The 12,303-nt window shown below is 46.6% G+C and overlaps 1 protein-coding gene across 1 annotated transcript; it reads left to right on the forward strand.

The window, feature by feature from the left end:
- Positions 1-10,780: 10,780 nt before the first annotated feature.
- LOC123141608 (protein RGF1 INDUCIBLE TRANSCRIPTION FACTOR 1-like) lies at positions 10,781-11,960 on the forward strand. The gene is made up of 4 exons (XM_044560705.1): positions 10,781-11,121; positions 11,213-11,284; positions 11,368-11,508; positions 11,601-11,960. The coding sequence occupies exons 1-4, from the start codon at positions 10,936-10,938 to the stop codon at positions 11,811-11,813; spliced, it is 612 nt and encodes a 203-aa protein (XP_044416640.1). The 5' UTR covers positions 10,781-10,935; the 3' UTR covers positions 11,814-11,960.
- The last annotated feature ends 343 nt before the right edge of the window (positions 11,961-12,303 follow it).

The following is a 12,303-nucleotide window of genomic DNA, read 5'->3' on the forward strand; positions in this document are numbered from 1 at the left end:
ATGAACAAACCGGATTTCTTCAAGGTTGCAACACTTATATTGGAGCAAGTCTTAAGCTATCACTATGTTCTCCTCTTAAGACTTGGGGGCTACAGGTATTATGCATATAAAGGAGGAACGTCTTCAAATTATCAGTTTTGAGCAAATCAGGAAGATCAATTACATGACCCGGTGTCAACAACAATTATGACCCGGCATCGTCTGCTTTATAACCCGGCAATTTTGGTAATGATAAACGACAAGTTTTACATCTTCAAACCGGCTGAATATCAGATGAGTATTTGAAGACCAAATTTTTTTAAGCCGACGCCTTGGAAGCCGACTCAAGTGGATTATTCTTCACAATATTTTTCTGTGAGAAACCAACGTCAGCAAATTGAGTATGAAGCTGGCTTATTGACCCAGATTTTCTAGATGAAGGAAATGACAATTGGACTTAAGGATAATCAGGTCCCGGTTCAGGAAAATATTTAACCCGGAGCACAACCTATCAAGTTTGTTCTTGAGTTATTTTGCAGGATCAGTTTAACATGGATAAATCCAAATTAAACTGGGGCTAATGTCGGGGATATACCCCGCGGCGTAAACCGGCCGGAAGTATAACCTGGCCGGACTTGGTGGTTTACTTGAGACCCGGCTGATACTTGGTGTTTCATTTGTAAAGCCGCCCGAAGATTAGTCACTCACTGGTGACCCGGCGGGCGGGTCAGACGGATGACAAGGCCCAAGGCCCAGAAGGCCGGTTTATGTTAACGGTGGGCCGGTTTAAGAAGAAAGGCGTGAGGAATATTTCCCTTACAAGGAGTCAAGACCCGGACTTGTATCCGGTTTGTATTAGAAGGTAGACTAGTCCTAATCCAAATAGGACTCCACATGTAACCCACCCCTTCAACTTATATAAGGAGGGGCAGGGCTCCCCAAAGAGGAACAAGTAAGAAGAAACAATCTCTAGGGCTAGACACAACTGGGAGAGCCGGTTTACGGCGACTCCCTCGTGATGATAATGAGACCTAGCCAGAAACAGCATGTAGGGTTGTTACCTGATGATGTTTCCCGGGGCCCAAAGCTGTCTAAATCTTTGTCTTGCGTGTTGTGTCTCTCGATTCCGCTCAACCCCTCTCAAGCTACCACATAGATGCGTTGGCCTCATGACTAAGTCCTCACACTAGGACATCTGCCGTGACAATTCCACGACAGCAGGCGAAGACTACTTTTGTCAGGATAAGCTGTACTAGTTGTCCCCTTTCAAATTGGCCGTTGTGGGATCCCTTCCCGCTCAATATTTGGGAAGAGGGCCGGGGCCTCTCTAAATAGGACTAGCCACCACAGTAGGAGGGGACGGATTCCGATCATCCTCATCCACACAGGTTTACCAAGCACAAGAACACCTCTCCTCAGGAGGCTGTTCTTCCCATTGTATTGTTCATCCTCAGCCCAAGAGGCAATCCACCACCACCACACTAGAGTAGGGTATTACACCACAATGTTGGCCCAAACCATTATAAATCTTGTGTCCCTTGTGTTGCGAGTTCGTCGAGCTAGCTTAGAGATCGCGAAGCGCGAGAGGGCGTGATCTGTGAGGGAGAGATCTTCGCGCGCACCCCAGAGTTCGAACCTTAAGGGTTTTGCCGGAACCGGAGATCCGACAGCTGCGGCAACACTTCGGCAAGATGCGGGAGTGCGTCAGCAGCAGCAAGAGGGAGAAAGGAGAGGGGAGAGGAGGGTGCACATGCGTCTGCCGCCCCCCTCCTCCCCCTACTTATAGGCCCAGGCGGCGGAGCCGAGGGGGCGAGAACGTGGGGAGTCGTGGGATTGCCTACACCCACGACCCCACGACCCCACAATTACCACGCGGTAACGGCATGCAATTACTGTGCCACGGAATCCCAACCGTCTGGCTCGGCCGCAACAGATCCGCGTATGTGCCGAGGGCCGGTAGTGGTAGGCCCCAGCCTGCGACGACGTCCCGTCGCGCGCGTGGGCTGGCAGGCCGGTTCGGCTGGTTGACGCCGCGTGGCGTACGGGTAACGGGCGGCAAGCCTGGCGCCTAGCTGGCTCCCGCCCCAACGTTTTGAAATCGCCAGGCGGCCCGCCTGGTCACGGCCGGCCCCTAACAGTCGGCGCTCCAGAAGACGAACGAAGCAAGATCATCAGACCACTTGGAGTAGGAAGCTGCTGAAGCTTTTCGTCTCTTCAGCCGCGGCGCCCCACCAGCTTCGGGGACTATTGTCGGAGTAAATGACCACGGGTAGCCTCATCTGCTCCCCATGGCACTTCAAGACATTGGGGCCGGCTGCGCCCCTCAAGCCTCAAAGACGGAGGGCCGCCTTCTTAAGGCCGGCTGGTCCAAGCGGCCGGCTGCAGGAAGGTGGCAAAGCTCAGAGGGCAGCCACGAGCTGGGCCGACTCCTAGCAGGCGGCCTCCAGAGAGGCCGGCTCCTAGCAGGCGGCCCCTGCGCCCTTGCTACCTCTTGAGCACTGCGTTGGTTTTCCCTTGAAGAGGAAAGGGTGATGCAGCAAAGTAGCGTAAGTATTTCCCTCAGTTTTTGAGAACCAAGGTATCAATCGAGTAGGAGGCTACGCACGAGTCCCTCGCACCTACACAAACAAATAAATCCTCGCAACCAACGCGATAAGGGGTTGTCAATCCCTACACGGTCACTTACGAGAGTGAGATCTGATAGATATGATAGAATAATATTTTTGGTATTTTTATGATAAAGATGCAAAGTAAAATAAAAGCAAAATAAAAGTCAACGGAAATAGCTGAGTGTTGGAAGATTAATATGATGGAAAATAGACCCGAGGGCCATAGGTTTCACTAGTGGCTTCTCTCGAGAGCATAAGTATTTACGGTGGGTGAACAAATTACTGTTGAGCAATTGACAGAATTGAGCATAGTTATGAGAATATCTAGGTATGATCATGTATATAGGCATCACGTCCAAGACAAGTAGACCGACTCCTGCCTGCATCTACTACTATTACTCCACACATCGACCGCTATCCAGCATGCATCTAGAGTATTAAGTTCATAAGAACAAAGTAACGCTTTAAGCAAGATGACATGATGTAGAGGGATAAACTCATGCAATATGATAAAAACCCCATCTTGTTATCCTCGATGGCAACAATACAATACGTGCCTTGCTGCCCCTACTGTCACTGGGAAAGGACACCGCAAGATTGAACCCAAAGCTAAGCACTTCTCCCATTGCAAGAAAGATCAATCTAGTAGGCCAAACCAAACTGATAATTCGAAGAGACTTGCAAAGATAACCAATCATACATAAAAGAATTCAGAGAAGATTCAAATATTGTTCATAGATAAACTTGATCATAAACCCACAATTCATCGGTCTCAACAAACACACCGCAAAAGAAGATTACATCGAATAGATCTCCACGAGAGAGGGGGAGAACATTGTATTGAGATCCAAAAAGACAGAAGAAGCCATCTAGCTAATAACTATGGACCCGAAGGTTTGAAGTAAACTACTCACACATCATCGGAGAGGCTATGGTGTTGATGTAGAAGCCCTCCGTGATCGATGCCCCCTCCAGCGGAGCTCCGGAACAGGCCCCAAGATGGGATCTCACGGGTACATAAGGTTGCGGCGGTGGAATTAGGTTTTTGGCTCCGTATCTGGTAGTTTGGGGGTACGTAGGTATATATAGGAGGAAGGAGTACGTCGGTGGAGCAACGTGGGGCCCACGAGGGTGGAGGGCGCGCCCCCCTACCTCGTGGCTTCCTGGTAGCTTTCTTGACGTAGGGTCCAAGTCCTCTGGATCATGTTCGTTCCGAAAATCACGTTCCCGAAGGTTTCATTCCGTTTGGACTCCGTTTGATATTCCTTTTCTGCGAAACTCTGAAATAGGCAAAAAAAATAGCAATTCTGGGTTGGGCCTCCGGTTAATAGGTTAGTCCCAAAAATAATATAAAAGTGTATAATAAAGCCCAATAATGTCCAAAACAGAAGATAATATAGCATGGAGCAATCAAAAATTATAGATATGTTGGAGACGTATCAAGCATCCCCAAGCTTAATTCCTGCTCGTCCTCGAGTAGGTAAATGATAAAAACAGAATTTTTGATGTGGAATGCTACTTGGCATAATTTCAATGTAATTCTTCTTAATTGTGGTATGAATATTCAGATCCGAAAGATTCAAGATAAAAGTTCAATATTGACATAGAAATAATAATACTTCAAGCATACTAACTAAGCAATTATGTCCTCTCAAAATAACATGGCCAAAGAAAGTTCATCCCTACAAAATCATATAGTTTAGTCATGCTCCATTTTCGTCACACAAGAATGCTCTCATCATGCACAACCCCGATGACAAGCCAAGCAATTGTTTCATACTTTAGTAATCTCAAACTTTTTCAATCTTCACGCAATACATGAGCGTGAGCCATGGACATAGCACTATGGGTGGAATAAAATATGATGATGGGGTTATGTGGAGAAGACAAAAAAGGAGAAAGTCTCACATCAACGTGGCTAATCAATGAGCTATGGAGATGCCCATCGATTGATGTTAATTCAAGGAGTAGGGATTGCCATGCAACGGATGCACTAGAGCTATAAATATATGAAAGATCAACAAAAGAAACTAAGTGGGTGTGCATCCAACTTGCTTGCTCACTAAGACCTAGGGCACTTGAGGAGGCCTATTGTTGGAATATACAAGCCAAGTTCTATAATGAAAAATTCCCACTAGTATATCAAAATGACAAAACAAGAGACTCTCTATCATGAAGATTATGGTGCTACTTTGAAGCACAAGTGTGGTAAAAGGATAGTAACATTGTCCCTTCTCTCTTTTTCTCTCATTTTTTTGGGCCTTCTCTTTTTTATGGCCTTTCTCTTCTTTTTTATTCCTCACTTGGGACAATGCTCTAGAAAATGATTATCATCACACTTCTATTTATTTACAACTCAACGATTACAACTCGATACTAGAACAAGGTATGACTCTACATGAATGCCTCCGGCGGTGTACCGGGATATGCAATGAACTAAGAGTGGCATGTATGAAAGAATTATGAATGGTGGCTTTGCCACAAATACTATGTCAACTACATGATCATGCTAAGCAATATGACAATGATGAACGTGTCATGATAAACGGAACGGTGGAAAGTTGCATGGCAATATATCTCGGAATGGCTATGGAAATGCCATAATAGGTAGGTATGGTGGCTGTTTTGAGGAAGATATAAGGAGGTTTATGTGTGAAAGAGTGTATCATATCACTGGATTTGGATGCACCGGCGAAGTTTGCACCAACTCTCAATGTGAGAAAGGGCAATGCACGGTACCGAAGAGGCTAGCAATGATGGAAAGGTGAGAGTGCGTATAATCCATGGACTCAACATTTGTCATAAAGAACTCACATACTTATTGCAAAAATCTACAAGTCATCAAAAACCAAGCACTACGCGCATGCTCCTAGGGGGCTAGATTGGTAGGAAAAGACCATCGCTCGTCCCCGACCGCCACTCATAAGGAGGACACTCAAAGAACACCTCATGTTTCAAATTTGTTACATAACGTTTACCATACGTGCATGCTACGGGACTTGCAAACTTCAACACAAGTATTTCTCAAATTCACAACTACTCAACTAGCGCAACTTTGATATCACTACCTCCATATCTCAAAACAATCATCAAGTATCAAACTTCTATTAGTATTCAAAGCACTCATAAGAAAGTTTTTACTAATCTTGAATACCTAGCATATTAGGATTATTTAAGCAAATTACCATGATATGTAAGACTCTCAAAATAATCTAAGTGAAGCATGAGAGATCAATAGTTTCTATAAAACAAATCCACCACCGTGCTCTAAAAGATATAAGTGAAGTACTAGAGCAAAAACTATATAACTCAAAAGATATAAGTGAAGCACATAGAGTATTCTAATAATTTCCGAATCATGTGTGTCTCTCTCAAAAGGTGTGTACAGCAAAGATGATTGTGGTAAACTAAAAAATAAATACTCAAATAATACAAGACGCTCCAAGCAAAACACATATCATGTGGTGAATAAAAATATAGCTCCAAGTAAAGTTACCGATGGAAGTAGACGAAGGAGGGGATGCCTTCCGGGGCATCCCCAAGCTTAGGCTTTTGGTTGTCCTTGAATTTTACCTTGGGGTGCCTTGGCCATCCCCAAGCTTAGGCTCTTGTCAATCCTTGTTCCATAATCCATCAAATATTTACCCAAAACTTGAAAACTTCACAACACAAAACTTAACAGAAAATCTCGTGAGCTCCATTAGCGAAAGAAAACAAAACACCACTTCAAGGTACTGTAATGAACTCATTCTTTATTTATATTGGTGTTTAAACCTACTGTATTCCAACTTCTCTATGGTTTATAAGCTCTATTACTAGCCATAGATTCATCAAAATAAGCAAACAACACACGAAAAACAGAATCTGTCAAAAACAGAACAGTCTGTAGTAAAAAAATCTGTATCTAACGCAAACTTCTGGAACTCGGAAAAATCTACCAAAATAGGAAGACCTAGATAATCTGTTTATTGATCTACTGCAATTGGAATCAGTATTTTGTCACGTTCTGGTAATTTTAAACAATTGTTTTCGTGAACAGAAAGTTTCTGGAATTTTCAGCAAGATCAAATAACTATCATCCAAGAAGATCCTATAGGTTTAACTTGGCACAAACACTAATTAAAACATAAAAACACATCTAACCAGAGGCCAGATCAAAGATTATTTGCTAAACAGCAAGGATAAATATTGGGTTGTCTCCCAACAAGCGCTTTTCTTTAAAGCCTTTTTAGCTAGGCATTGAGATTCCAATGATGCTCACATAAAAGATAAGAATTAAAGCGCAAAAAGAGCATCATAAAACATGTGACAAACACATCTAAGTCTAACATACTTCCTATGCAAAGGCATTTTATAAGCAAACAAATTATCATAGCAAGCAAACATTAGCATATGCAAGGAAGAACAAAGAGACGATAGCAATCTCAACATGAAGAGAGGTAATTTAGTAAGATAAAAATGTCTACAACCATATTTTCCTCTCTCATAATAATTACATGTAGGATCATAAGCAAACTCAACAAAATATCTATCACATAACATATTCTCAACACGATCCACATGCATGCAAAGTTGACACTCTTCCAAGATAGTGGGATCAACATTAACTAAAGTCATGACCTCTCCAAACCCACTTTTATCAAAAATATCATAAGATTGAACATACTCCAAATATGTGGGATCTAAAGTCGACACTCTTCCAAACCCACTTTCAATATTATTGCAAACATTATTATCAATCTCATATTCATCATGGGGCTTAAATACATTTTCAAGATCATAAGAAGAATCACCCCAATCATGATCATTGCAACAAGTAGTAGACATAGCAAAACTAGCATCCCCAAGCTTAGGGTTTTGCATATTATTAGCACAATTGACAACAAGAGAATTTATAATAACATCACTGCAATCATGCTTTTTATTCAAAGATCTATCGTGAATCACTTCATAAAGTATTTCATCACGATTTTTAGATTCACGAATTTCAAGCAAAACATCATAAAGATAATCTAGTGCACACTCACTAGCAAATGGTTCGCCAAAATTGGATCTCTTAAAAAGATTAGCAAGCGGATGAGGATCCATAGATCTTAGGTTCTTTGTTTAGCAATAAATACACAATTATTCCAACCAAACGAGCAAACGAGCCAAGTAAGACATCAAGGCAAACGAAAAGACAAACAGAAGAAGGGCGAAGAAAAGGCAAAGGTGAAGTGGGGGAGAGGAAAACGAGAGGCAAATGGCAAATAATGTAATGCGAGGGATAAGAGTTTGTGATGGGTACTTGGTATGTCTTGACTTGTGCGTAGACTCCCCGGCAACGGCACCAGAAATGGCTAGTTGTCGGGAGATCAAATCTTGACTTGACTTGGCGTAAGCCTCCCCGGCAACGGCGCCAGAAATCCTTCTTGCTACCTCTTGAGCACTGCATTGGTTTTCCCTTGAAGAGGAAAGGGTGATGCAGCAAAGTAGCGTAAGTATTTCCCTCAGTTTTTGAGAACCAAGGTATCAATCCAGTAGGAGGCTACGCACGAGTCCCTCGCACCTACACAAACAAATAAATCCTCGCAACCAACGCGATAAGGGGTTGTCAATCCCTACACGGTCACTTACGAGAGTGAGATCTGATAGATATGATATTTTTGGTATTTTTATGATAAAGATGCAAAGTAAAATAAAAGCAAAATAAAAGGCAACGGAAATAGCTAAGTGTTGGAAGATTAATATGATGGAAAATAGACCCGGGGGCCATAGGTTTCACTAGTGGCTTCTCTCGAGAGCATAAGTATTTACGGTGGGTGAACAAATTACTACTGAGCAATTGATAGAATTGAGCATAGTTATGAGAATATTTAGGTATGATCATGTATATAGGCATCACGTCCAAGACAAGTAGACCGACTCCTGCCTGCATCTACTACTATTACTCCACACATCGACCGCTATCCAGCATGCATCTAGAGTATTAAGTTCATAAGAACAGAGTAACGCTTTAAGCAAGATGACATGATGTAGAGGGATAAACTCATGCAATATGATAAAAAAACCCCATCTTGTTATCCTCGATGGCAACAATACAATACGTGCCTTGCTGCCCCTTCTGTCACTGGGAAAGGACACCGCAAGATTGAACCCAAAGCTAAGCACTTCTCCCATTGCAAGAAAGATCAATCTAGTAGGCCAAACCAAACTGATAATTCGAAGAGACTTGCAAAGATAACCAATCATACATAAAAGAATTCAGAGAAGATTCAAATATTGTTCATAGATAAACTTGATCATAAACCCACAATTTATCGGTCTCAACAAACACACCGCAAAAGAAGATTACATCAAATAGATCTCCACGAGAGAGGGGGAGAACATTGTATTGAGATCCAAAAAGAGAGAAGAAGCCATCTACCTAATAACTATGGACCCGAAGGTCTGAAGTAAACTACTCACACATCATCGGAGAGGCTATGGTGTTGATGTAAAAGCCCTCCGTGATCGATGCCCCCTCCGGCGGAGCTCCGGAACAGGCCCCAAGATGGGATCTCACGGGTACAGAAGGTTGCGGCAGTGGAATTAGGTTTTTGGCTCCGTATCTGGTAGTTTGGGGGTACGTAGGTATATATAGGAGGAAGAAGTACGTCGGTGGAGCAACGTGGGGCCCACGAGGGTGGAGGGCGCGCCCAGGGAGGGTAGGCGCGCCCCCTACCTCGTGGCTTCCTGGTAGCTTTCTTGACGTAGGGTCCAAGTCCTCTGGATCATGTTCGTTCTGAAAATCACGTTCCCGAAGGTTTCATTCCGTTTGGACTCCGTTTGATATTCTTTTTCTGCGAAACTCTGAAATAGGCAAAAAACAGCAATTCTGGGCTGGGCCTCCGGTTAATAGGTTAGTGCCAAAAATAATATAAAAGTGTATAATAAAGATAATATAGCATGGAGCAATCAAAAATTATAGATACGTTGAAGACGTATCGGCCCTCAAAGTTAGCACCTCATTATAACGACGAGACGGGATGTAGCTACAGTGCGGCCTGCCACCCCCGAATCCAGGGCGGAGCGTGGCCACAGTGCAGCGTACTGGGCGGACATCCCTCGCCCGGCGCAACACTGTTGCCACGCAGTCCATGACATCACCCATGGCAGAGGAGGCCATGCTCCCACTACGGACTGTCGGTACGGCCCGCAGGCGGCGGGCCCTACCTGTCCGTGAGAGACCGACTCCTGACCAGTCGGCGCGGGGGAGGCCGACTCCCCATCAGGCGGCCCTCCCCCTTCCTCAAAGTCTGTCCTCCATTAATCAGAAGAGACGGGGGATGACTACAGTGAACGCCCGCCAGGCGGCGGTACTGTAGCCACGCTCTCCCCGACCAAACGTGCGTCATCAGTGGCACTACCACAGTACTAAGCAGCCGGTAAGACCCGCCAGCGGCGGGCGTGGCCTGTCTGTCAAGTACGAGATAGCCGGCGGGACCCACCAGGTGGCGGGCCCCAGCGGCCGGCGGAGAAGCCGGCCACCATAGACACTGACAGCCGGGTCCTACACCCGGCCAGATTGCCATTGTACCCCTGGGGTAGGCCTATATAAACCCCCCGGGGCACCCATGCAAAGAGTTCACCCCCATAGAGATTACACACAGAGAGAGAGGAGTAGAGCTAGCCTTGCCCTTCTTCCTCCTCTAGCCAAACAGCTCAAGGAGCAAGCTTGTAGCCACCTTTGTTGATCTAGTGATCATGCGAAGACCCCGCAGAGCAGGACTGGGGTGTTAAAAAGAGAGCCCCGAACCTGAGTAAGATGCGTCGGCGTACATGTCTACGCCTTATCCCGTTTCCAGGCACCGGCGATGTCTTACTCTCCCCCGCCATGATAAGTCATCCTTTGGCATATATCGCACGACATCCCCGACAGAAGTTATGAGCAGTCGCGTCGTCTCCCGCGCTTCCCAAGGCGTGCAGACGCTCGCCACGCGTGGATCGAGCGAGCTTGACTCGAAAAAATGGCTGATTCAGCCGTTCCTTCAGAGCCAGGCCCAGACCTGCTTTAAGGTTCGTGCAGGTCACGAATTGGATGCGATCCAGACAACCAAACGGACTAGATTCTTCCCGCGTGGCCCGACCTAATGCGACCAACCAAACACGTCCTAGATCGCTGCATAGAATCACCTCCATCTGCAACGGTAGAAGTGCCGAACGCCCCGCGCTTTTCGCTCTTTGAATCCGTCCCACCCAACGGCCGCAACCCAATTCAACCATTCATCCACCACGCCTGGAGGCGCGTCTCCGGCACCGATCGACCCCCGCGCGGTGTGCGCCCACCGTAGGTAGCCAGGACCGGCTGGCGCGTGGCGGGGCGGCGATGCAGTCCTCGGCCGTGCGCGGCACCCCGCAGTGGCTGCGTGGCCTGCTGTCGGAGGAATTCTTCGACGCGTGCGCCGTGCACCCGGCGGAGCGCAAGAACGACAAGAACCACTTCTGCGCCGACTGCGCCGCCGCCCTCTGCCGCCACTGCCTCCCCCACGATCCCTCCCACAACGTCCTCCAGGTACATCTGCGCTCGTCGCTTGGTGATCAGATGTCCTCACCTCGCCGTGCTCTGATCGATCTTGTTATTTGGTATGAGGGGGGCAAAAAAGATCTGGAAGTACGCGTCCTGCTTCGTCGTCCGCGTCGACGACCTGAAGCTGTTCGACTGCACAGGCATCCAGGTACGCACACCAAAATCGCCAAATTCAGGCGTGGCTGTTCTGTTTATCGATCGGCGCTCAAATGCATGCGCGGCCGCATGCAGTCGCACACGGTGAGCGATCACGAGGTGGTGTTCCTGAACGAGCGCACGGCGAGGAAGCGCTCGGCTTGCGCCGAGAACCCCTGCGCCGCGTGCGCCCGGCCGCTCTCGTCAGGGCACGACTACTGCTCCCTCTTCTGCAAGGTAAACGCCATGTCGTCGTCTGGAAGTGTGCGTAGTGTCACGCACGTGCGTGCACAGCCTGACTCGAAGAACTGGGGGACGCGTGCATGCAGGTGAAGCATCTGGGGGAGAGCGAGCGGGGGCTGAGATGCGCGTTACGCGTGAACAGGAAGGCGGCGGCCGCGGGTGAGGAGGCTGCCGGGTCGGAGCCGCAGAACGGGAAGCGGCCAAGGGCGTCGTCGTCGAAGGCGGGGCCGAGCTGTGGCGGGTCGTCCGGTAAGCGGAGCCGGAAGCAGCTAGCGCCGGCTCGCTCACCATTCTGTTGAGGAAGTGGGCCGGGCTGTTGGACCTTAGACGTATTCCCGGGCCATTGTAGTTGTGCTGTTGAATGTCAAAAAAAAAGAAGTTAGGCTGTTGTGTTCTTCGTTATACTTTTGTTGTCATTTTCATATATATTTTTTAGGGACCCCCACCCCCCCCCCCCCCCCCCCCCCCCCCCCCCAAAAAAATTGTAGGGGAAGTCATTTTCATTTTCTTCAGAGCCTGTGAAAAAAATACATCTTAGTGCCATATTGTGTTCTTGGGCATTTACATTGGTTAATTTTAGTAAAATCAGCATGTAAATTTGCACGAACTGGGTAAGGTTGTTCAAAAATGGATTTTCATGAAATGTGTGGTTCGTGGGACCTGTAGATCGAATCAATGAAGCAAATCAAACTATATCACTTGTCGCTGGTTTCTGTGGACCATTCTTGACACCCCCCCCCCTAGATTTGGCGTCGTTATCGAACCTCTTTTCCAAGGATGATTTTCTTT

This window comes from Triticum aestivum, chromosome 6D, assembly GCF_018294505.1.
Source record: "Triticum aestivum cultivar Chinese Spring chromosome 6D, IWGSC CS RefSeq v2.1, whole genome shotgun sequence".
NCBI classification, from domain to species: domain Eukaryota; kingdom Viridiplantae; phylum Streptophyta; class Magnoliopsida; order Poales; family Poaceae; genus Triticum; species Triticum aestivum.